The sequence below is a fragment of the Myotis myotis genome, unplaced genomic scaffold, assembly GCF_014108235.1.
Source record: "Myotis myotis isolate mMyoMyo1 unplaced genomic scaffold, mMyoMyo1.p scaffold_m19_p_9, whole genome shotgun sequence".
Lineage (NCBI taxonomy): Eukaryota > Metazoa > Chordata > Mammalia > Chiroptera > Vespertilionidae > Myotis > Myotis myotis.
This window is the reverse complement of record NW_023416401.1, coordinates 37,066,139-37,091,091: the sequence shown is the minus strand read 5'-3', so window position 1 is coordinate 37,091,091 and position 24,953 is coordinate 37,066,139. Positions and strand designations below refer to the sequence as shown.

At 41.3% G+C, this 24,953-nt stretch overlaps 1 protein-coding gene across 11 annotated transcripts in view; it reads left to right on the top strand.

The window, feature by feature from the left end:
* Positions 1 to 24,953, top strand: part of SMCHD1 (structural maintenance of chromosomes flexible hinge domain containing 1) — a 152,830-nt gene that overhangs the window by 45,948 nt on the left and 81,929 nt on the right. For 10 of the 11 annotated variants that reach the window (XR_004970095.1, XR_004970094.1, XR_004970096.1 and 7 more), the window contains exons 12-20: positions 2,326 to 2,509; positions 5,900 to 6,094; positions 8,313 to 8,426; positions 9,812 to 9,918; positions 10,717 to 10,799; positions 10,976 to 11,089; positions 20,556 to 20,633; positions 20,710 to 20,829; positions 21,769 to 21,913. Coding sequence is in view for 8 of the 11 variants with exons in the window: in XM_036323403.1 (XP_036179296.1) it covers positions 2,326 to 2,509; positions 5,900 to 6,094; positions 8,313 to 8,426; positions 9,812 to 9,918; positions 10,717 to 10,799; positions 10,976 to 11,089; positions 20,556 to 20,633; positions 20,710 to 20,829; positions 21,769 to 21,913 (1,140 nt within the window). In the remaining 3 variants the exon portion in view is untranslated. The remainder of the gene's footprint in view (positions 1 to 2,325; positions 2,510 to 5,899; positions 6,095 to 8,312; positions 8,427 to 9,811; positions 9,919 to 10,716; positions 10,800 to 10,975; positions 11,090 to 20,555; positions 20,634 to 20,709; positions 20,830 to 21,768; positions 21,914 to 24,953) is intronic. The other variant, XM_036323404.1, reaches the window with a different exon arrangement.

The following is a 24,953-nucleotide window of genomic DNA, read 5'->3' as shown; positions in this document are numbered from 1 at the left end:
ATTAATTAATTTATTTTTTAAAAATTTTTTAATGAAATCTTTATTGTTCAGATTATTACATTAGTTACTCTTTTTTCCCTCCATCACTCCCCTCCACCCAGTTCCCACCCCACCCTCCGCCCTCACTCCCCACCCACTGTCCTTATCCATAGGTGCACGATTATTGTCCAATCTCTTACCTCACCCCCACACCCCTTTCCCCCCCCAAGAATAGTCAGTCCATTCCCTTTCTATGTCCCTGATTCTATTACAATCACCAGTTCATACTGTTCATCAGATTATTTATTCACTTGATTTTTAGATTCACTTGTTGATAGGTGTATATTTGTTGTTCATAATTTGTATCTTTACCTTTTTCTTCTTCTTCCTCTTAAAGGATACCTTTCAGCATTTCATGTAATACTGGTTTGGTGGTGATGAACTCCTTTAGCTTTTTCTTATCTGTGAAGCTCTTTATCTGGCCTTCACTTCTGAATGATAGCTTTGCTGGATAAAGTAGTCTTGGTTGTAGGTTCTTGGTATTCATCACTTTGAATATTTCTTGCCACTCCCTTCTGGCCTGCAAAGTTTCTGTTGAGAAATCAGCTGATAGTCGAAAGGGTACTCCCTTGTAGGTAACTGAGTTTCTTTCTCTTGCTGCTTTTAGGATTCTGTCTTTGTCTTTTGCTCTTGGCATTTTAATTATGATGTGTCTTGGTGTGGTCCTCTTTGGATTCCTTTTGTTTGGGGTTCTCTGCGCTTCCTGGACTTGTAAGTCTATTTCTTTGACCAGGTAGGGGAAGTTTTCTGTCATTATTTCTTCAAATAGGTTTTCAATATCTTGCTCTCTCTCATCTTCTGTCACCCCTATAATTCGGATGTTGGTACACTTGAAGCTGTCCCAGAGGCTCCTTACACTATCTTCGTATTTTTGGATTCTTTTTTCATTTTGCTTTTCCGGTTGGGTGTTTTTTGCTTCTTCGTATTTCAAATCTTTGACTTGATTCTTGCGCTCCTCTGGTCTGCTGTTGGGTGTCTGTATAATATTCTTTATTTCAGTCAGTGTATGCTTAATTTCTAGTTGGTTCTTTATCACAACATCGAGGGTCTCATTAGATTTCTTGAGGATCTCACTACATTTGTCGGCGGTCTCACCAGTCTTCTTGAAGATCTCACTACATTTATCGGCGGTCTCACCAGTCTTCTTAAAGATCTCACTCCATTTACCAGCGGTCTCACCAGTCTTTTCGAAGGCCTTATTAAATTTATTGGCGGCTTCTAGACAGTTCTTTAAAGACCTTAAAAGTGTGGTTTTAAACTCTATATCCAACAGTTTGCTTTCCTCCAATTCTGTTGTTTGTGTCCTGTTTCTTTGTCTTGGCATTTTTTATGCTTCGCTGTGTTGATAGAGTGCCTTTCTGTGCTAAGTGTCCCAATTACCTGAGGTAGACACTCTTGGTGCACCCCCTTTTGGGCTTTGTTCACAGTCTTGTTGTAGTTAAGCCTTGATTGTTGTAGTTATCACTGTGAGGAATTGACCTCCAAGCCAATTGGCTGTGAGAATCAGCTGTGTCTGCAGTGGGAGAACTTCTGTGCTGGAGACACCCCTCTGGGGCTAGACTTGCTTCGATGGGGCTTTGGTGCTCACTGAGTCTGCCCCCTGAGTATGTCTTTTATGGTTCCATGGAGCTGCAAACTGGATGGTCCCACTCTGACCTCTGGGCTTCCTGGCTCCTGGATCTCCAGGGAGGTGCTAATCTAGCCTTTGCCTTAGGCTATCCAGCAAAAGTCTCCCTGCAGGGCTTGGGCGGGGCGGGTCCCCTGGGATCAACAGGGCGGGGTTAGCAATTATGGCTGCTCTCAGTCTTGCCCTCAGAGGTTCTGCTTCTCAGTGTCCTAGTAATCGCTGCAAGCCCAGGGAGAGAAAGTTGCCCTAGGGTTCTGAGCGATGCCAGACAGTCCCGCTTCTCCCGTATGAGTCTGGGTCCCTAGACACTCGCCTAGAACTGGAGCTCAGATCCTGAGACTCCCTCCTGATTGAAAATGACAACCGCGCCTTCTGCCACCAGCCCGCTCCGCATGCACTCCGCACCTTAGTGTTTTACTTCAGCACTGCACCTCCTCTGAGTCTCGGTATGCTTTTCTCTTTCCTCCTAGTTGTAGAACTTCCACTCAGCCAGCCTTCCTGTTGTTCTCGATGATGTCCATTCCGTCTTTTAGTTGTATTTTTGAAGTGGTTGTTCGAGGCAGCAAACTCAAGTGTTTACCTATGCCGCCATCTTGGTTTCTCCCTATATTGTTTTATAACCTAATCTTTTTACTAACTAATATTTTGTTCTATTCAAGCTTTGACTGGTGTGCTCCTCCTAAGAAGAGAGGGCTTGTACCAATCGAGTGCTACAATAGAATATCTGGTGCATTATTCACTAATGACAGATTCCAGGTCAGCACAAATAAACTGACTTTTATGGATCTTGAGCTAAAATTGAAAGATAAGAACACCCTTTTTACAAGGATTTCAAATGGACAGGTATGATTGTAAATATAAGTTTTGAATATTTGCAAATGTTCTATTTTATGTACAACAAAATTCACTATTAGTGTAGATTTATAAGACATTTTGTATACTTTTCATTTTATTTAATCAAAAGAATATGTGTAAATTTTTCCTATGAGGATTTATGTGTTCATACCATCCCCAGTCTGGGCACATACAGTAATCAACCAATCTATCTAAAAAAAGAGTAATATGCAAATTAACTATCACACCCTCAATCCATCAGTCTGTCACAAAGATGGCAGCGGACACGGAGCTGGAGCCAGCAGGAGGCTTGGTTGCCCCGGCAATGGAGGAAGCCAAGCTTCCCACCTGTCCTGGCCAGCCCTGCGCTCCGCTCAAGGCTACAAAGTTTCAATTATAGAAGATAAATAAATCCCAGATACCTGCTTCCAGCTGGCCTGGCCTCCGCTCAAGGAAGCACTGGGAGCCTGGGCTCCGCTTAAGGCTACAAAGTTTCAATTATAGAAGTTAAATATATCCCAGATACCTGCTTCTAGCCTGTGGCCGTGGCCAGCCTGAAAACGGCCATCAGCCCCTCACCCAGGCTGGGCAGGCACCCCAGTAGGGCCCCCACCATGAAGGGGCTGTGGCCAGCCTGTAATCAGCCCTCAGCCTCTCAACCAGGCTGGCCACACCCCCATGGGGTGAGGGTCCCCACTGGGGGGCTTGACCAGCCTGTAAACAGCCATCAGCCCCTCACCCAGGCTGGCCAAGTACCCCAGTGGGACCCCCACCCTGATCTGGGACACCCTTCAGGGCAAACCAGCCGCTCCCCACCCATGCGCCAGGCCTCTATCCTATATAATAAAAAGGTAATATGCAAATTGACCCTAACAGCAGAAAGACTGGGAATGACTGGTCACTATGACACACACTGACCACCAGGGGGCAGACGCTCAATGCCGGAGATGCCCCCTGGTGGTCAGTGCACTCCCACAGGGGAGCTCTGCTCAGCCACAAGCCAGGCTGATGGCTGCCAGTACAGCGGTGGTGGTGGGAGCCTCTCCCGCCTCCTCAGCAGAACTAAGGATGTCCGACTGCAGCTTAGGCCTGTTCCCCGCTGGCAAGTGGACATCCCCCGAGGGCTCCCGGGCTGCCAGAGGGATATCTGTCTGCCAGCTTAGGCCCAGTCCCCCAGGGAGTGGGCCTAAGTCAGCAGGTGGACATCCCCCGAGGCTCCCAGACTGCGAGAGGGCATAGGCTGGCCTGAGGGACCCCCCTCCCCAAGTGCACAAATTTTTGTGCACTGGGCCTCTAATGAATATATAAATAAGTGGAACAACAAATGAATGTTTCTCTTCCCCCCCTTCTAAAAATCAATTTTAAAAACCAAGTTTTAAAAATGGCTAATGGTTAGATGATTTGGGGTAAAATTTAAAGTTCTTTATTAAATCTTAATATCAAGACCATGACCATAGTGAATAGGAGCTATAGAAGAATATCCATTTAATGAAAGCACATAAGAACAATATTATGTAATACAGGGCTGTTTTTGTATTTTAATAACCAAACTATGCAATTTTAATCTAATCTTAAGGGTGAAGTTGAGGTAGAACTGAAATATTTTGGGCTAAAAGGTGATTTGATATTGGTCAGTTTTAAAATACATGCATTGATTGATAAAACAAGAATGATAGTTTTTTTTTTAAGTTGAGTGGAACTAGTGTACTGTTGTATTTTTCTTCTATCCAAATACTTCAGAAACTTTTACTTGATATACTACTCTTTCAGTAGTTCAGTGTTCAGTTGCAAAGAAATGGGTGCATTTATTGTGAACCTAAAATTGCTGGACAGTAAACACAATAGCCTACAGTATTTATAGTCAGTCATTCCTGCAAGATGTTGAAATTCATTATGCTGTTAAAAGATTCTGAATCATGGAAGATTAAGATACGTTTAAAGAATTATCCCCTGAGAAAAGTCTTACTTGTACTTATACATGATAGATATATTACTATTAACTATCCAACATTTATTGAACAATTTGGTCTTTCCAAAAGTTACCCACAATAGGTTAATTCTGTTTCTTTGTCACATTGCATTTTAAAATATGTATTTTCTAATTTTGGGAATTTTAAATACATAGAAAAGTTGATAGAATATTATAATGAGTACCCACATACTCCTCTCCTAGATCAACTGTCATCTTGCCACACTTGTAACATTTTTCTTTAACACATTACTGAATGTCTGGAATTAATTAATGCATCTGGTAATTTGGTTGATAATGAATCCCAAGACTTCTTTACATTTTAGCTTAGAATAATTTTTTCTAATACACAGTCTATACATTGAAGTGCAGTGTAAAAGTGTACTCAGACTGTTCCATTCCTAGCTAATAATGTTAATATCCCTGTCAAGTTGACAAAGTGATAACAGCGTTTTGCTGTTCGGAAAGGAGTTGGTACCCGGGAAAAGTATTTGGGGAAGTTTTCTTTGAAACTTGCCATTTTTGAGTTTTTACCAAGTACTTGTATTTCTTATTCAAAGCTGAAATCATTTTTAATTTTGCCCCATTTTCATTTGGAAATAGTATAATACGGAGAAAGGGATGGAGAAAGAAATGAACTTTTGTAATTTTGTGCATTGTCTTCTGTAAAAGCATGTAATGTGGATGGAGATTGTTTTTCCTATTCATTCTTCTAAAGACAGGCATTAAACAATGTATTGCAGGTTATGTTTGAGTATAAATCTCTAAACTATTTCCCAGCAGGGTGAAGAATAATAAGCAATAATATTGTATTATATATTATTAGAAAACACTGTTTTTACCTTATGATTTAACTTTTGGGATAGGTAATATGCATTACATAATTAAAAGGAAAAATGTGTTTTGCATAGCAGGGTTTCTCAACCCTTTTTTTTATTATCACCCTCATCAGGAACCTTTTTTACACCTTTTTTTTCTTATTGCTTTCCCCCATGATATTTTAATACCATAGATATGCCTTACATATGTTTATGTACTATATTTATGTATCTCTGTTCTTGATACATAAAAAGTTATTTATTACCCTGTTGAGAATGTGCATGATTCACAGTGATAAGGGTTCCATTTACCCCTTTCTCATTGCCTCTGCTGTTCATAATTTTTTTCGTACCCTAAAATTTAAAGCAAGGAAGTAAAGTTTTATTGTTGGTGTTAACCATTGAGACTTGGTTCCAAAGATGATAATAAAGATTTGCTTTCTGTAATACTGGTTTTGTTAGAAATCTAAATTTGTAAGGGAGAAAAATCCAGCAAAATATTTTAGCTTTTTATTAGGTTTTCTGGGTGGGAAAGAAAAAATGGAATGAATGACAAGTGTCCATGGTTGTATATGATAACTATATTTCATAGAATGTTTTTAAATTTTACAGGAGCAACGAGTGAAAATTGACAGAGAATTTTCTTTCTGGCTCAAAGACTGTCATGAAAAGTATGACAAACAAATAAAATTTACACTTTTTAAAGGAATAATTACACGTTCTGATCTTCCTTCTAAAAAGCAGGGCCCCTGGGCCACATACTCAGCAATAGAATGGGATGGAAAAATATACAAAGCAGGACAGATGGTAGGTTTAACTTTTTTTAGATTTAGTATTTAGTAGAATTTGAAACTAATAGATGTACTAGAATTTCAAATTTTATTAAATTTATTGGGGTGACATTGGTTGGATGTATTAGAATTTAACAACAACTAAAAATAATGTATGTATTGATTGGTTCCTCAGGAGCCAGGAAAAAATGAAAAGGTCAAACTGATTTTAATTCCATAATTTAACATGGCATTAAAAAAAAAAAAAAACGCAAAAAAAAAACTTGCTTGTTGCCTAAGGCTCAGTTAGCAAGGTTTTTATTGTTTCTTGCAATAAACTTTATTCAAATAGATATTTTCAATGTTTTTTAATGTGATTTGAAATTATGACTTTTTAGCAAATTTTATTATGTGCTTCTTGTAAGTTGCTATAGATTTTGCGTTGTGGAGAATTCAGAGATCTATTAGATGTGCGTTGTCTTTAGGGAGATTACAATTTAAAAATAGGGTAATATGCAAATTGACCCTAACAGCAGAAAGACTGGGAATGACTGGTCACTATGACACACACTGACCACCAGGGGGCAGATGCTCAATGCAGGAGCTACCCCCTGGTGGTCAGTGTGCTCCCATAGGGGGAGTTCTGCTCAGCCACAAGCCAGGCTGCCAGCTGCCAGCACAGCGGTGGTGGTGGGAGCCTCTCCCGCCTCCTCAGCAGCACTAAGGATGTCCGACTGCAGCTTAGGCCTGGTCCCCGCTGGCAAGTGGACATCCCCCGAGGGCTCCCAGGCTTCCAGAGGGATATCTGTCTGCCATCTTAGGCCCAATCCCCCGGGGAGCGGGCCTAAGTCAGCAGGTGGACATCCCCCGAGGGGTCCCAGACTGCGAGAGGGCACAGGCCGGGCTGAGGGACCCCCCGAGTGCACAACTTTTTGTGCACCAGGCCTCTAGTAAATAATAATAGGTCAGAAGGTGATAACTACTATGAAAAAGGATGAATAGTTCTTTGACAATTTAGAAGGTGAGGAGAAAATTTTCTGACTTTGGATGGGCCTAGGACGGTGGTCGGCAAACTCATTAGTCAACAGAGCCAAATATCAACAGTACTTCTTCAAAATAGACTCACCCAGACTGAAAACCGACCATGGGCCACGAAGTTTCAATCGTACTGTATGCGCGCCCGCATGTGGTATTTTGTGGAAGAGCCACACTCAAGGGGCCAAAGAGCTGCATGTGGCTCGCGAGCTGCAGTTTGCCGACCATGGGTCTAGGAGAAGAGTGTAAATCATGAAATTCTTTGGGCAGGAAACAGCTTTTGTAAGGACCTCGAAAGAAGTGTAGGTTCAGGTTTACACAGATTATTACAAAGGTAGGAGGTTGTGTATTCTCTCCATAAACGTGAGAATCCTTGTCATTTATTTAAAACTCGGATTTGGATGCAATCACTTAGAAGTACTGTGTGTAACTACATTCTTATTTTTCTAACATTTAGGGATTAGAATGAAAAAGGGGGAGCTGACAAGAGTAAAAGGGAAAGCTGGTGAGATAGAAGGAAAGTAGGAGAATATGGAAGTCAATTGAAGAGTTTTAAGAAAGAGGGAGTGATCAGCTTTGTCAAATTCCTTATCAGAGAGGTAATTTGAACGTAGACAAAGATATTTGTAAGTTCAGGGAAACAGCAAGCAGTAGACTTGGGCTATGTGTATGTGAAGAGAAATAGTTTAGAAATTAGACTGGAAAGGTAGATGAGGTATCAACTCTTATAGTTCTTGTCGAGAATTTCTGAGTTGGATAATGGAAATTACTCTTTGATTTTTTTAAGCCATGTAAGGAAAAGAAATGCTATAGGCAATATTAAGCTAATTTATTTGAAGGAAGTGCTAACTAGTTGGAGTTTGTAAGTCGTTGTTGATAGTCTGAAAGCCAGATTTTATGGTGGAAAAAGATTTGAGATACTTTGATATTTATAATAATTACTTTGAAGGAGTTATGGACCTTTTAGACACATGCATAGCTATGACATTTTCGTATGAAAAAGGTACTGTGTCTTTAAAAATGTGTTGAGAATAAGTAGAGAACTTCAAAATTCTAACTTATTAGAATATTAGAATGATTTTTTAAAAATTCATTTTTCTAGTGATAGATACCAAGTTTTTTCCTTTGTATAAAATGGTTCTGTGAAATAATTATTCTATTAAACCTGTTTCTCTTAGTAAATATTAACATTAAAGTCTTCTTTCAAAACTAAATATTAGGTGAAGACAATCAAGACACTTCCTCTTTTTTATGGAAGCATAGAAAAATTTTTTCTTTATGGTAATCATGATGGAGAAGTATATGCTACTGGAGGAGAGGTTCAAATTGCAATGGTAAGACAACAAGTAATACAAAATATTTATTGAAAGTCTGTTGATACCATTTACTTTTGCTTAAATGTAGAAATAAAGGTACAAAGGTTTTTTCTTTTTTAAAATATATTTTTTATTGATTTTATACAAAGAGGAAGAGAGAGGGATACAGTTAGAAATATCGATGAGATGGGAGAGAAACATCAATCAGCTGCCTCCTGCACACACCCCAATGGGGATATGCCCGCAACCAAGGTACATGCCCTTGACCGGAATCGAACCTGGGACTCTTCACTCCGCAGGCTGACGCTCTATCCACTGAGCCAAACCAGTTAGGGCAAGGTACAAAAGGTTTTTAAAAAAATAAAAGAAAATAAAAAGGGGAAGAAAACGGCCCTTTGGTTTTTCCATTGGGTAGTGTCAGCATGCGTTTTTATATTTCATATTTGGTGGTTTTAATAATCTATAGAATTTAACATTTGTATGCCCAATGTTTAACAAGTATACATATATTATTGCTACTTATCACAATGATTTTGTAAAGTGCACATTTCATCCAAGGCCCACAAACTAGTAAACACTAGAGCCAGAATTCTGTTAAGAATGAATTATTCTAACATTATGTTAAGTGAAATAAGCCAGCCAGAGAAAGACAAGTACCATATGATTTAACTCATATGTGGAATTTAATGAACAAACTGAACTAAGAAACAAAATAGACACTGATAGAGAGCAGGGAGACAGCTCTGGGAGAGGAGGTGTTGGGGGCACAGATTGAGTAAAAAAGCGTGTAAAAAGAGAACTCGTGGCCCTAGCTGGCTTGGCTCAGTGGATAGAGTGTCGGCTTGCGGACTGGCGGGTCTTGGGTTCGATTCTGGTCAAGGGCACATGCCCAGGTTGCGGGCTCAACTCCCAGTAGGGGGTGTGCAGGAGGCAGCCAATCAATGATTCTCTCTCATCATTGATGTTTCTCTCTCTCCCTCTCCCTTCCTCTTTGAAATCAGTACAAATATATTTTAAAAAAAGAGAGAGAGAACACATGGACATGGACAATGGTTTGGTGATTGCAGAGATGGAGGGGGATATGTGTTGGTAGAAGAGGGCATAGAGGGAATAAATGGCAGTAAAAACTTTAAAATTTAAAAAAATGACTGATTCTAAAACTAGAGTGGGTTTTATCTCTATACCATGCTATTGTTAATATTTGAATGGTATTTAATTAGGCCTAAGGAGGTAACATGAAAAATGGAAATAAACACAGGTGTAATAATAATAACTATTATGAACTTATATATTTAATGAGGATAAATATATTTCTTTAGAAGAAATAAATGAATGTTTTTATTGCAGCTAAATTCAAATAGTTTTCTTTGCAAGGTTGATACAAGTTTAATTTATTGATTTAGGAACCACGAGCACTGTATGATGAAACAAAAATTGTGCCAATTGCAAAACTGGATAGGACCTTTGCTGAGAAAGCTGTAAAAAAATATGTAGAAGATGAAATGGCAAGGTAATTCTCATTTCAAGATGTATGATAACAATAAAAAAAATCAAGAGTAGATCATAGTACTTTCAACTATTCTTGAGTGTGTTGTTATGCTCTTTTAATAGGGCATTTGTAGTCTAGATGTATATATTATGACAAATAACATTAAAAAATCGAGACCTCTGGTTATAAAATTAGAATCCTATATTTGTTTTACAGAAAAAAGAGGAAATTTTATATATCTTAAGTATGACTGTTATAGGCACTATGATTAGGGTATGTTAAAGAAAAAACAACTTTGGCCTACAACAAGAGGAAAATTGTAACTTCTGAGAGGTAAAGATTAATGCAAGAGAAGTAAAAGGAAATAGAAAAACAAAATTCTATCTGTGACTCTTGCATAGCTTATGATGGGGACATTTTGATTCTCACTGAATCTAACTGGTAATCCTTCTGTTCTTAAGAATTTATTATATCTCCAAAGGGTAACTTTTATAATAAATGAAAAATTATGAAAAATTGACAATTTCTGGCTCTTAATACCAAGAGGTTTTGCCTGACTTTTCAGTAGCCACAATGATGGTTAAGGTGGAGAAAACTTTTAGATTATTAGTCATATAGAAGTTCAGATTTAACCTTTGAAAATATATGAGAAATGCTGAAGTTTCTTGTAACTTCTATTTTCTAATTAACACCATAATTAACATAGTTTGTGAAACTAAAGTGTTTTGTACCAAAATAATTTATAATATGGAGAAATACTCAAAATGTTAATTTTTTTAAAATGTGGGCTGAAACATTAATGTGCCGGTTTCCTATTAGGCTTCCTGATAGATTGTCAGTAACTTGGCCTGAAGGAGATGAATTATTTCCAAATGAAATTAGGCCTGCTGGAACTACCATTGGTATGTTTTTGCTTTGTTTGTTTTTTTCTTAATACTGAAAAAAGGCTTTTCTTGTGTCTTACATTCCCAATATGTAAAAGACCATGACAAATTAAAATGCAGTGTGAAGACCTGGCAAGTTCATCAGATTATTGGGTGTAACTAAGACACTCTTACTTTAAATTTTGGTATAATAGGTGCATTAAGGATTGAAATACTGAATAAAAAAGGAGAAGCGATGCAAAAGCTTCCAGGAACAGGTCATGGAGGGTCAAAGAAACTACTGGTTGAGCTCAAAGTTATATTGCACAGTAAGTATAAAAACTAATTTGTATCTTTAATATTGTTCTTAAATGTGTAATACAGATTTTAATATATTCATATAATTAAGGACAACGTAGCAATCTTAGATTTTATTAAAGTTAGGAATTTCAAATGTGTTATGAATAATTTGAGTTTTTTAATTGATAATCTTTGTTTTTTTTAAAAAAAACTTTATTCTAAATTTTCCCATGTAGGTAACTATATGGGCTAAAATACATGTATAACAATTTGTACTAGATAGGAATGTAAATAATCTTTAAATCCCCTCTAAGTAGATATACTGTGGCTCAGAACCTGTTTGCCAAAAGTACTTGGTTCACATAATAAGCCTTACCCACTCTTTGGTAAAGAGGAAAGAAGTGGGTATTATTGCTCATCTTGAGTCACCTTGTTTGTTAACTTTTTTATCCATTGTCCACACAGTGACTGTACCATTATACATTCCCATCAGCAATATAGAAGGGTTCCAGTATCTCCACATCCTTGCCAACATGCTATTTTGTTTTATTTTAATGTCATCCTAATTGTTATGAATGATACCTTATTGTGGTTTTGATTTGCATTTCCCTAATGATCAGTGAAGTTGAGCATCTTTTCATATGCTTATTGGCCATCTCTACATCTTCTTTTAGAAATGTTTATTCCAGCCCTTTGCCCATTTTTAAATTAGATTGGTGTTTTTTTGTTGTTGCTTTGTAGGAGTTCTTTATATGGTTTGTGCAATAATCCCTTGTCAGATAATATGATTTGTAGGTATTTTTTTTGACTCCGTGGATTGCCTTTTTACCCTATTGATGGTGTTTTTTGATGCAGAAAAGTGTTAGATTTTGATATAGTCCAATTTGTCTATTTTTGCTTTTGTTGCCTGTGTTTTCAATGTCATATACAATAAGTCATTGCCAAATCCAATGTTATGAAGTTTTTCTTGAATGTTTACTTCTATGAGTTTTGCAGTTTTAGCTCCTAGTTTTATTATTTGATCCATTTTGAGTTGACTTTTATATAGGTTAACTTTTTTAAAAAATATGGTTAACTTCTTTTGCATGGGGATATTCAGTTTTCCCAGCATCATTTGTCAAAAAGACTTCTTTCCTCATTGAATGGTCATGGTATCCTTGTCAAAAATCATTTAACTGTATATGGAAGGGTGCTGTATTGAATTCCATTGGTCAATATGTCTGTCATTATGACAGTACCACATTGTTGTTGTTTTTGTGGGTTGGTTTTAAAAAAATTTTATTGACATATAATTGACCTACAATATCCATTAGCTTCAGATGTACATCATAAGTAATTCTGATATTTATATAAATTATTAAATGATTCCCACTCTAAGTCTAGTTACCTTCTGTCATCATACAAAGTTGTTACATTTATTATTGACTACTAGAGGCCCGGTGCATGAATTCGTGCACATTGAAAGAAAATTAATTAGAAGGTAGCCAGCGGGGGTGGGACTGAGCGAGATGGGCCAGACATGCCCTGGAGCGAACTTCCCACGGTCCCTCACAGGCTGGCTACATCTGGGGTGGCACCGGGGCTCAAAAGATGTCTGCGAAGTGAGTGGGGTCCCTCTGGCAGGTGGGGTCCCTCGGCCTGGCCTGTGGGGATTGAGCCGAAACTGGCAGTCTGACATCGCTCGAGGGGTCCCGTAGTGCAAGAGGGCACTCTGCAAAGTTACTGTTATTCAGCAGCTCCTGTGTCGAGCATCTGCCCATGGTGGTCAGTGTGCATCATAACCAACGGTCAATTGGCTGGTCACTTAGGCTTTTATAAATATACTAGAGGCCCGGTGCACAAAAATTTGTGCACTGGTGTGGGGGGGGGGGAGGGGGGAGGCATGTCCCTCACCCCACTTTTGCCCTCTCACAGTCTGGGACCCCTCGGGAGATAACGACCTGCTGGCTTAGGCCCACTCCCGGGTGCCAGAGGGCAGGCCCAATCCCTAGGTGCCTGCCCCTCAGCTCCTGGTCGGGCTCAGAGCAGGGCTGATTGGGGAGTTGGGGCGCTGCCCCGTCACACACAGAGCAGGGCTGTTCAGGGGGTTGGGGACCTCCCCCCTATCAGGCACAGAGCAGGGCCGATCAGGGGGTTGGGGCGCCTTCCCCTTTCACGAACAGAGCAGGGCGGATAGGAGGTTGTGGGCCCACCAAAAGTCACACACAGAGCCACAGGGCGATCAGGGGGTTTGGGCGCTGCCCCCTATCACGCTGCTCCAGGGGCCAGGAGGCCTCGTGGCTCCGCTGATCCCAGTGCTGGGAGGCCTCGCTGCTCCGCTGATCCTGGTGCTAGGAGGCCTCGCGGCTCCGCTGATCCCAGGTTCGGGAGGACTTGTGGCTCCACTGATCCCAGGCTGGGAGGCCTCACGGCTCTGCTGATCCCAGTGCTGGGAGGCCTCGCTGCTCTGCTGATCCTGGTGCTGGGAGGCCTCGCTGCTCCGCTGATCCCGGTGCTGGGAGGCATATTACCCTTTTACTATATAGGATACAGGCCTGCTGCATGGGTGGGGGCCAGCTGGTTTGCCCTGAAGGGTGTCCTGGATCAGGGTGGGGGTCCCGCTTGGGTGCCTGGCCAGTCTGGGTGAGGGGATGATGGCTGTTTGCAGCTGGTCATACCCCCTTCAGGGTGGGGGTCCCCACTGGGGTGCCTGGCCAGCCTCGATGAGGGGATGATGGCTGTTTGCAGCTGGTCACATCCCCTTCATGGTGGGGGTCCCCACTAGGGTGCCTGGCCAGTCTGGGTGAGGGGCTGAGGGCTCTCTCCTTTTTTTCTTTTCTTTTTTATTCTGGGATTTATTTACCTTCTATGGCTGTCACTGGAGCTGAGAGCTGGCTTTAGCTCAGACCTCGGCTGCTAAAGCAGGTTTCTGGCCTTTGTTTGCCTTCTGTATTTGAAACTTTGTTGTGACTCCAGCTCTGAGATCCCAGTTGACTGAAAGCAGGTTTCTGGGGTTTTGTTTAGCTTCTATATTTGCAACAGTGTTTCTTAGCAAGCTCAGAGCCCAGCAGTGGCAGGTGGGGAATGTTGGCTTCCTCCATCACTGGAGCAAGCAAGCCTCCTGTTCGCTACAGTGCCTGGCTGCCGGCCGCCATCTTGGCTGGCAGTTAATTTGCATATCGCCCTGATTAGCCAATGGGAAGCGTGTTGGAGGTATGGCTAATTACCATGTTTCTCTTTTATTAGATAGGATATACTAGAGTCCTGGTGCACGAAATTCATGCACTTGTGGGGGCGTCCCTCAGCCCGGCCAGCCTATGCCCTCTCGCAGTCTGGAAGCCCTTGGGGGTAGGTAGCGGGCCTAACCTGGTAGTTGGACATCTTTAGCCCTGCCGCAGAGGCAGGAGAGGCCACTGCCGCTGCCGCTCGCCAGCCATGAGCCTGGCTTCTGGCTGAGCAGAGCTCCCCTTGTAGGAGTGCACAGACCACCAGGAGGCAGCTCCTGCATTGAGTGTCTGCCCCTGGACATCAGTGTGCATCATAGAGACCGGTCGTTCCGCTGTTCAGTCGATTTGCATATTAACCTTTTATTATATAGGACTAGAGGCCCGGTGCACGAAATTTGTGCATGGGTAGGGTCCCTAGGCCGGGCCGGTGATCAGGACCAATCGGGGCCTTCCAGCTGCCGGCCAGGGCCTTCCTTCATTCTGCATTGCCCTCTGGTGGTCAGCACATGTCATAGTGAGTGCTCGAACTCCCAGTCTCCCAGTCAAACTCCCGAGGGGATACTTTGCATATTTGCCTTTTATATATATAAACTAGAGGCCCAGTGCACAAAAATTTGTGCACTCGAAGGGAAGGGGGGGGTCCCTCAGCCCGGCCTGTGCCCTCTCGCAGTCTGGGACCCCTCGGGAGATAACGACCTGCTGGCTTAGGCCTGCTCCCGGGTGGCAGAGGACAGGCCCAATCCCTAGGTGCAGCCCCTGGTCAGGCTCAGAGCAGGGCTGATTGGGGAGTTGGGGCGCCTTCCCTTGTCATGCACAGAACAGGGCAGATTGGGAGGTTGCGATGCCACCCTCAGTCACACTCAGGGTAGGGCCAATTGGGGTGTTGGGGCACCGCCCCCTGTCACACTCAAGGCAGGGCCGATCAGGGGGTTGAGGCGCCGCACCCTGTCACACACAGAGCCGCAGGGCGATCAGGGGGTTGGGGAGCTCCCCCCTATCAGGCACAGAGCAGGGCTGATCAGGGGGTTGGGGCGCCTTCCCCTGTCACGAACAGAGCAGGGCGGATAGGGAGGTTGTGGCCCCACCCCCTGTCACACACAGAGCCGCAGGGCAATCAGGGGGTTTGGGCGCTGCCCCCTGTCACGCTGATCCCGGTGCCGGAAGGCCTCTCGGCTCCGCTGATTCCGGTGCTGGGAGGCATATTACCCTTTTACTATATAGGATAGAGGCCTGGTGCATGGGTGGGGCTGGCTGTTTTGCCCTGAAGGGTGTCCTGGATCAGGGTGGGGGTCCCCACTGGGTTGCCTGGCCAGCCTGGGTGAGGGGATGATGGCTGTTTGCAGCTGGTCACACACCCTTCAGCGTAGGGGTACCCACTGGGGTGCCTGGGCAGTCTGGGTGAGGGGCTGAGGGCTGTTTTCAGGCCGATTGAAGCTCCCAACTGCTCCTTTTTTTCTTTTCTTTTTTTATTCTGGGCCAGCTTTAGCTCTGGCTCCAGCTCTGAGGCCTCTGCTGCTGAAAGAAGGTATCTGATTTGTTTCTGTTCTATAATCGAAACAATGTATAACTCCAGCTCTGAGATCCTGGGCTCGCTGAAAGCAGGTTTCTGGGGTTTTGTTTAGCTTCTATATTTGTTACAATGTTTCTTAAACTGCAAGCTCAGAGGCCAGCATGGCAGGCGGGGAATGTTGGAGTCCTCCGTCACTGAAGCAAGCAAGCCTCATGTTAGTTTCAAGCTGCCTGGCTGCCGGCCGCCATCTTGGCTGGCAATTAATTTGCATATCTCGCTGATTAGCCAGTTTGAAGGGTAGCGGTTGTACACCAATTACCATGTTTCTCTTTTATTAGATAGGATTTTATATAGAGAGATATTCCCTATGTGTTATATTACATCCCACAACTTACTTTATAACTGGAAGTTAGTTTGTACCTCTCTTAATCCCTTTCATCTATTTTGCCCACCCTTCAACCTTTCCCCTCTCTGGTAACCACCAAGTTTGTTTCTTATATTTATCTGTCTTTTGTTTTGTTTGTTTATTAGTTTTGTTTTTTAGATTTCACATGATTCTACAATGAAATTATGTTGTATTTTACTTACCAAAATACCCTCCAGCTCCATCCATGTTGTCGCAAATTACATGATGTTAATTTTTTTTTTTTTTTTTGTGGCTGAGTAAGTACCACACTGTTCAGTGTGAGTCTCTTCAGTTTTTTCTTCCTTTTCAAGATTGTTTTGGCTCTTTTGGATCCTTGAGATTTTATATGAATTTGGAATGGGTTCTCTATTTCTGCAAAACATGTCACTTGGGTTTTGATAAGGATTATATTGAATTTGTAGATCAGTTGGGTATTATTGTCATCTCAACAATCCATGAATATGATTTTGTATCCCACAAGTTTACTGAATTTTCTAATTCTTAACTATTTTTTGTGAAATCTTTAGGGTTTTCTATATATATAAGATACTGTCATATAAACAGAGATCATTTTATGTTTTCCTTTCCAAATGCATTCTTTTATTTTTTTCCTGATTACTCTGGCTAGAACTTTCAATAATGTGTTGAATAGAAGTAAAGCTTTCAGTCTTTCCTTAGGTATGATGTTAGCTGTGGAATTTTAATAGACCTGCAAGATTTCACACATGATCTAGCGCTGTCTCCCTCTTTAACTTCATTTCATACCATTTTCATCCTCACTTACCATACTCCTAATCATAATTGCATTCTTTTTGTTCCCATACAAATCCAGTTTTCCCACCTCTAAACCTTTCTTTGCATATGTTTCTTCTGCTTTAATCTTTGACAAGCTTTATTTTTCAGGGTTCAGATTGTCACTTTGTCAGAGAAACTTATAATAATAATGATAGATATTTTCCATTACGTTTTTCTAGTTTCACATGCCTTTCCTTAAATTTATCTTTATAACTCAAAACTCTGTTATTTATTAAATGTATCTTTGCTGTTTAGAACAAAGGTAGCAAAGTATTTGTGAAGGATTGGGTAGTAAATATTTAGGCTTTGAGGTGTCTTTAAGTTTTTTGTCAGAGCTACCTAACTGCCTTTCTGGAATAAAGCCGCCATAGGCAATATATTTTGTTGGACTGCTTGCTTTAAAGATAGAAACTCCATGAAAGCAAGGATAATGTTTATATTCTTCACTTTTTTCTAGTACCTAGTACATAGGAGATAATGAATAAGTATTTGTTCAAAAATACATTAATTAAAAATCAGAAGGAAAGTGAGGGTAGGTAGAAAGAGATCAACCAGAAAACTTATATGCATATATGCATAACCTATGGACACGGACAATAGGGTGGTGAAGACTTGGGTGGGGGTAAGGGCTGGCTACAAGGGGTCAATTGGGAGGGGGGGCTATGTAATACTTTCAACAGAAAGTTGCCCATCCGGTGTGGCTCAGTGGTTGAGCGTCGATCCATGAACCAAGAGGTACCTGGTTCCCAGTCAGGGCACATGCCTGAAATCCTCAGTGGGGTGTATGTAGGAGGCAGCCAATTGATGTTTCTCTCTTATCAATGTTTCTATACCTCTCCCTTCTTTTCTCTCTAAAAAAAAAAAAAAATCAACAAAAACTTTTAAAATAGTTTCAAAATAATACTAATATAATTACTACTAAAAAGGCTTTTGAATTAAATTTGACTCTTTTTGCAGCTCTGTTGTACTTAAAATAAAGTTCTCTGTACAAATTATAAAAAATTCTAACATCACTCAAAATAATTCTGTCTTTTTAATGTGGTTATATCATCTACTTGACATACATTTCGGTTTTGTTTATCAATTGCTTTGTTTTAATGGGTTTTTAAAAAATATTTAAGTCATTAACATCATTTCAAAGTAAAAAATAATAAAGAATATTTAGAGAATTGATGTTATTTCTCTGCTCTGTTTTCTTTCTCCTTCTTTATGTAGTAATTTTATTACTTTTTGGTTTATCTTTCCTAATTTTCCTGTTATAATTCTAAGCAAAAGCAAAGGTATTCATATTTCTTTCCTTCCTTTACAAAAAAGATAGCATGTTTTATTTATATAAGTATTTTTTTATTCCTTGCTTTTTTTCTCTTAACAGTAGATCTCTATATCTTAGAGATTACTCTATATAAACAGTGCTTTTCTAATCTTGAAAAAAAAATTATTTATTTATTGTTCACAGTATTACAGATGTTCCCGATTTTCCCCCCTTTACCCCTCCACTCAGCCCTTGTCCCACCCTAGCCCTTCCCACACTATTGTCTGTGTCCATGGGCATATATGTTCTTTGGTTCATCTCTTCCTGTCCCACCACACTGCCCTGTGAGATCTGTCAGTTTGTTCCATGCATCCATGCCTCTGGACCAGCCGTGGGCAAACTATGGCCCGCGGGCCGGATCCGGCCCGTTTGAAATGAATAAAACTATTGGAAAAAAAAAGACCGTACCCTTTTATGTAATGATGTTTACTTTGAATTTATATTAGTTCACACAAACACTCCATCCATGCTTTTGTTCCGGCCCTCCGGTCCAGTTTAAGAACCCATTGTGGCCCTTGAGTCAAAAAGTTTGCCCACCCCAGCTCTGTACCTACTTTGTTCCTTGGTTTATTTTGTTCATTAGATTCCACATATAAGTGAGATCGTGTGATATTTGTCTTTCTCTGGCATATTTCGCTTAGCATAATAATCTCCAGTTTCATTCATGCTTTTCACAAAGTTTAAGAGATCCTTCTTTCTTTTTAGCCACATAGTATTCCATTGTGTAAATGTACCACTGCTTTTTTATCCACTCATGTACTGGTGGGCTCTTTGGCTGTCACTGCTATGAACACAGTGGTGCAAATATTCTTTCTGATTGGTGTTTTGGGATTCTTAGGATATATTCCCAGAAGTGGGATCACTACAAACAGCAGTTCCATATTTAATTTTTTGAGGAAAGTCCATACCTTTTCCCACAGTATCTGCAGCAGTCTGCATTTCCACCAGTAGTGTATTAGGGTTCCCTTTTCTCCACATCCTCACCAGCACTTGTTGTTTTTTATTGATGCTAGTCATTCTGGCCGGTGTGAAGTGATACCTTATTGTAGTTTTTATTTGCATCTCTCTGATGATTAGTGATGTGGAACATTTTTTCATATGTCTATTGGCCATCTATGTGTCCTCTTTGGAAAAGTGTCTATTCAGGTCTTTTGCCCATTTTTTTACATTGGATTTTTTGTCTTCTTGGTCCTGAGTTGTATGAGTTCTTTATATATTTTGAAAGATAACCCTTTATCAGATGTATCATTGGCAAATATGTTCTCCCATACAGTTCCATTTTCATTTTGTTGATGGTTTCTTGTGCTATGCAGAAGCCTTTTAGTTTGATGTAGTCCCATTTGTTTATTTTTTCCTTTGTTTCTCTTGCCCTAGGAGATGTATCAGCAAAAATACTGCTATGCAAGGTATCTGAGATTCTACTGCCTGTTTTCTAGTAGGAATTTTATGGTTTCACTAAATTACATTTGTCACTTATCCATTTTTAATTTATTCTTGTTTATCATGTAAGTTGGGGGACTAGTTTCACTTTGTTGCATGTATCTATTCAATACCTGCAGCTTCATTTATTGAAGAGGCTGTCTTTATTCTGTTGTATGCTCTTGCCTCCTTTGTCAAATATTAATTGACCATATGGTGTGGGTCAATTTGTGGAGTTTCTGTTCTGTTTCATTGATCGATATGCCTGTTCTTGTGCCAGTATCAGGCTGTTTTGATTACGGTGGCTTTGTAGTATAGTTAGATATTTGGTATTGTGATCCCTCAACTTTGTTCTTCTTTTTCAAGATTGCTGTGGCTATTTTGGGTCTTTTTTGGTTCCACATAAATTTTTGGAATATTCTAGATCTGTGAAATATGCTGTTGCTATTTTAATAGGGATTGCATTGAGTCTGTAGATTGCCTTGGGTAGTATGGACATTTTAATGATGTTAATTCTACCAATCCATGAGCACAGTATATTCTTCCACTTGTTTATATCTTCCTTTGTCTCTTTTTTCAATGTACTCGGACTCCATTTTAAAAGAGGTTTCTGTTTATTAATTTTCACAGGCATATGAGTTTTATAGAACGTTAGGAGGGGCAGCACTGAAACAGGGCTTGATTAGCTGTAGTTGAATATCTGCTTTAGATCTTTCAAAGTTTCAAAATAACTTTTAAAAATTATAGCAAAAAAAGAAATATTTGATGCTATTGTAACAGTTTATATTCATGTTCTGTATTCAGTTTCACAGGTAATAAATGCTTGTTCTTTTTTTCTTTTATTAAGCTTCAAGTGGAAATAAAGAAATCATTTCACATATTAGTCAACATGGAGGAAAATGGCCTTACTGGTTTAAAAAAATGGGTGAGTTATTCTGAATGTTAAAAATTGTATCAATGTTATGTTGACTTGATTTATCATTTCTTTTTTATTTTTCCAGAAAATATTCAAAAATTGGGGAATTATACACTAAAATTACAAGTTGTATTGAATGAAAGTAATGCAGACACTTATGCTGGAAGACCACTACCATGTAAAGCAATTAAATTTTCTGTTAAAGGTAAGCAAAATATTAATTCATATTTATATGCTAAAGGTGGTATTTTAAATTAAGGAGGAATAAATAGTAAAAGATTTTAGTAAAAGATGTTCGACCAATTGCTCTCTCCGTGAGCGGGCCTAAGCCGTCAGTCGGACATCTCCTGAGGATTCCCGGACTGCGAGAGGGTGCAGGCCAGGCTGAGGGATCCCCCCCAACTGCACAAATTTTGTGCACAGGGCCTCTAGTTTCTAATAATTTACCAGGGATGTCTGAAACTATTAGACTAAATACCATACTTTGAGAAAAGCTGGTTTAGAGAAGGTTTTATATATTGTGGATTTTAATCCTGTGTTGCAAATACTTTCTCATGTAGGACTTCTCTTTTAGCTTTGTTTATTGTATATAATAAGATTATTAATTATGTGTTTAATAATGTTTGCCTTAGTTTTTTCTGTAATATGGTTATAAGCATATTCTTTACTATATTCTAACTAGAGGCCCAGTGCATGACTTTGTGCACTGGTGAGAGGGCCCTTAGCCCAGCCTGTGCCTTCTCACAGTCCGGGACCCCTTGATGGATGCTCCCACCACTGCCGCTGCACTCACCAGCCATGCCCCCTGTGGAGCGCACTGACCACCATGGGGCAGCTCCTGCATTGTGCGTCTGCCCCCTGGTCAGTGCGCATCATAGCGACTGGTTGTTCCACTATGTGGTCGATTTGCATATTAGGTTTTTATTATATAGGATAATCTCTACTTTTAGAATTTTACTTTTATGTATGGTATGAGATAGGGATCTAACTTTATTATTTTCTGAAGTAGATGTTGCACAGATTTTAAATACCATCTTTATTGTAGTTTAATTTCCAATGTATAAAGGCATCTGTTTCTGGCCTCCAATGAATTTTCTGACCAATGAATTTGCTTTATATTTTTACTTTTTCTTTTTTTTTTAAGAGGGCAAGCCAGAAAAATTTTCATTTGGTCTTCTGGATCCTCCTTTTCGTGTTGGAGTCCCATTCAATATCCCTCTGGAGTTTCAGGATGAATTTGGTCATGCTAGTCAACTAATAAATGATATTCAGCCAGTTCTTGAAGCAAGGTAATTTGAAGTATCAACTTGTATTTGACACTTTATATTTGCTAAGCATTTACACTCTCTCCTTTCTTTTTTGGCATAAATATTTTGTATGTGCTTACCTTCAGTATTATCATTAAAATGTTTAGTGGCTTTTATGATATTTGAGGGATGTATTTAGCCTCAAGCTATCCCCTGTGACTTCAGGGTCATGTATAAATTGACTTGCTAAAAATTTTTTTTAAAATATATTTTAATGGTTTTTTACAGAGAAGAAGGGAGAGGGATAGAGAGTTAGAAAGATCCATGAGAGAGAAACATGGATCAGCTGCCTCCTGCACACCCCCTACTGGGGTTGTGCCCGCAACCAAGGTACATGCCCTTGACCGGAATCAAACCTGGGACTCTTCAGTCCACAGGCCAACGCTCTAGCCACTGAACCAAACTGGTCAGGGCCAAAAATTTTTTTTATTGAATTTACTGTTAAATTCTTTAGGTAAGACTGATAGTTCTGTTTTTTTTACTCCATTTCTTTTGGCAAGTATGGGGGGGGCTTACCTATGGGAATCCCGTTCCAGGAGTTCCCAAAGGTGTGGACGGAGTCGGCGAAGACTATCCACCCTCTTCCTACGGTGGAGTCCTATCCGTCCTGAGTGCGGGGCGCTTACCTAGGGGTCCCTGTTCGGGCGCCATATGCTGGGGTCCAACCCCAGCAGGTCCAGGGGTCCCCAAAGGTGTGGACGGAGTTGGCGAAGAAGGAATGACACGGAGATAGCGTTCAGTTGATCAGCAGCCTAGCCAGGATCTCTAGCCAGGATCTCCAGCGAAGTTCTGGTCTGGATCTCCAGCGAAGTTCTGGTTAGGATCTCCAGCCAGGTTCTGTCCAGGTTCTCCAGCCAGGTTCAGTCACCAGGTTCTAGTCAGGTTCTCTTGCCATGTTCTATAGTCAGGTTCAGTCCAGGATCTTTTGCCATGTTCTTTCCAGCGAAGTTCTTCTGTCTCTAGGTTCTGTGTAGGTTCTGTCTTCTAAGTTCTGTCTTCTAAGTTCTGTGTTGTTACATCTGTATTTATACCAGTTGATTCCAATCCTATCAATCTCTATTCCAAAGGTTAGGGTGTTTCTTATCTCCATTCTAGGGAGTAAAGATTATGTAGCTTAAGCTTGATTGTTCATAGTTAAAGTGATTGATTACCTGCCTGGCACTTAGTTAAGAGGTTTTATTCCCTCCCTAACTTCAGGGGAAAATCCCTACCTGGGGAAACAACCTTTCTCAGAGACCTTGGTTAAAACACATAGTGCCAAGAAGGTGAGCAAACATATTAAGAACAGTATGCCATATATGCCAGGACCCTTGAAACAGCAAGCATGGACCGGCTCCCGGCAGATCAGGGGGTTGGGGCGCCGCACCCTGTCACACTCAGGGCAGGGCAGATGGGGAGGTTATGGCTCTACCCTGTCACTCACAGAGCAGGGCCCGTGGGGGACCGTTGGGGCATCGCCCTCTATCACCCACAGAGCAGGGCCGATCAGGGGGATGGGGCGCCGCACCCTGTCACACACACAGCAGGGCCGATCAGGGGGTTGGGGCACCACAGCCTGTCACACACAGAGCCGCAGGGCGATCAGGGGGTTGGGGAGCTCCCCCCTATGAGGCACAGAGCAGGGCTGATCGGGGGGTTGGGGCGCCTTCCCCTGTCACGAACAGAGCAGGGCAGATAGGGAGGTTGTGGCCCTGCCCCCTGTCACACACAGAGCCACAGGGCGATCAGGGTGTTTGGGTGCTGCCCCCTGTCATGCTGAACCCATTGCTGGGAGGCATATTACCCTTTTACTATATAGGATAGAGGCCTGATGCACGGATGGGGGCCAGCTGGTTTGCCCTGAGGGGTGTCCTGGATCAGGGTGGGGGTCCCCACTGGGGTGCCTGGCCAGCCTGGGTGAGGGGATGATGGCTGTTTGCAGCTGGTCACACACCCTTCAGGGTGGGGGTCCCCACTGGGGTGCCTGGCCAGTCTGGGTGAGGGGCTGAGGTCTGTTTTCAGGCTGGTGGGTGACTGAAGCTCCCAACCGCTCCTGTTTTTCTTTTATTCTGGGCCAGCTTTAGCTCTGAGGCTCCAGCTCTTACGCCTCCGCTGCTGAAAGCAGGTTCCTGGCCTTTGTTTACCTTCTGTATTTGAAACAATGTTGCGATCCTGCTGGCTGAAGCCCGCGACTAAAGCAGGTTTCTGGGGTTTTGTTTAGCTTCTATATTTGTAACATAGTTGCTTAGATTTGCAGCTCAGAGGCCGGCAGCGGCAGGCGGGGAACATTGGAGTCCTCCGTCACTGAAGCAAGCAAGCCTCACGTTAGCTTCCAGCTGCCTGGCTGCCGGCCGCCACCTTGGCTGGCAGTTCATTTGCATATCGCCCTGATTAGCCAATGGGAAGGGTAGCGGTCGTACACTAATTACCATGTTTCTCTTTTATTAGATAGGATTCCTCCATTCCTGCCTTTGAGCTTTCACTGTTGCTAATAAATTTAAACTTGGTTAGGTTTCCTTTTTATGTTTCCTGTGTATTCTCTCTAGGCACTTATAGGATCTACTTTTTATTCTTAACAGGGCAAAATTCTATAGTGATACATGTCTCTTTAGGTCTCTTCATTATCTGAAGTACTTCATTCTCTACTTTCCATCATCACTGTTTTCTCTTACTGGGATTCTTATTTATTTGATATTGAGCCTTCCAGACTGGTTCTCTGATTTTCCTAATTTTTCTATTTTTTTAAATTTCTGACAGATTTTTCTCAACTTTAAAACTTTTCCATTGAATTTTTTCTTTCTACTATACTTTTTTTTAATATATATTTTATTGATTTTTTACAGAGAGGAAGGGAGAGGGATAGAGAGTTAGAAACATCGATGAGAGAGAAACTTCGATCAGCTGCCTCCTACACACTCCCTACTGGGGATGTGCCCCCAACCAAGGTACATGCTCTTGACTGGAATTGAACCTGGGACCCTTGAGTCCGCAGGCCAACACTCTCTCCACTGAGCTAAACCGGTTAGGGCTCTGCTATACTTTT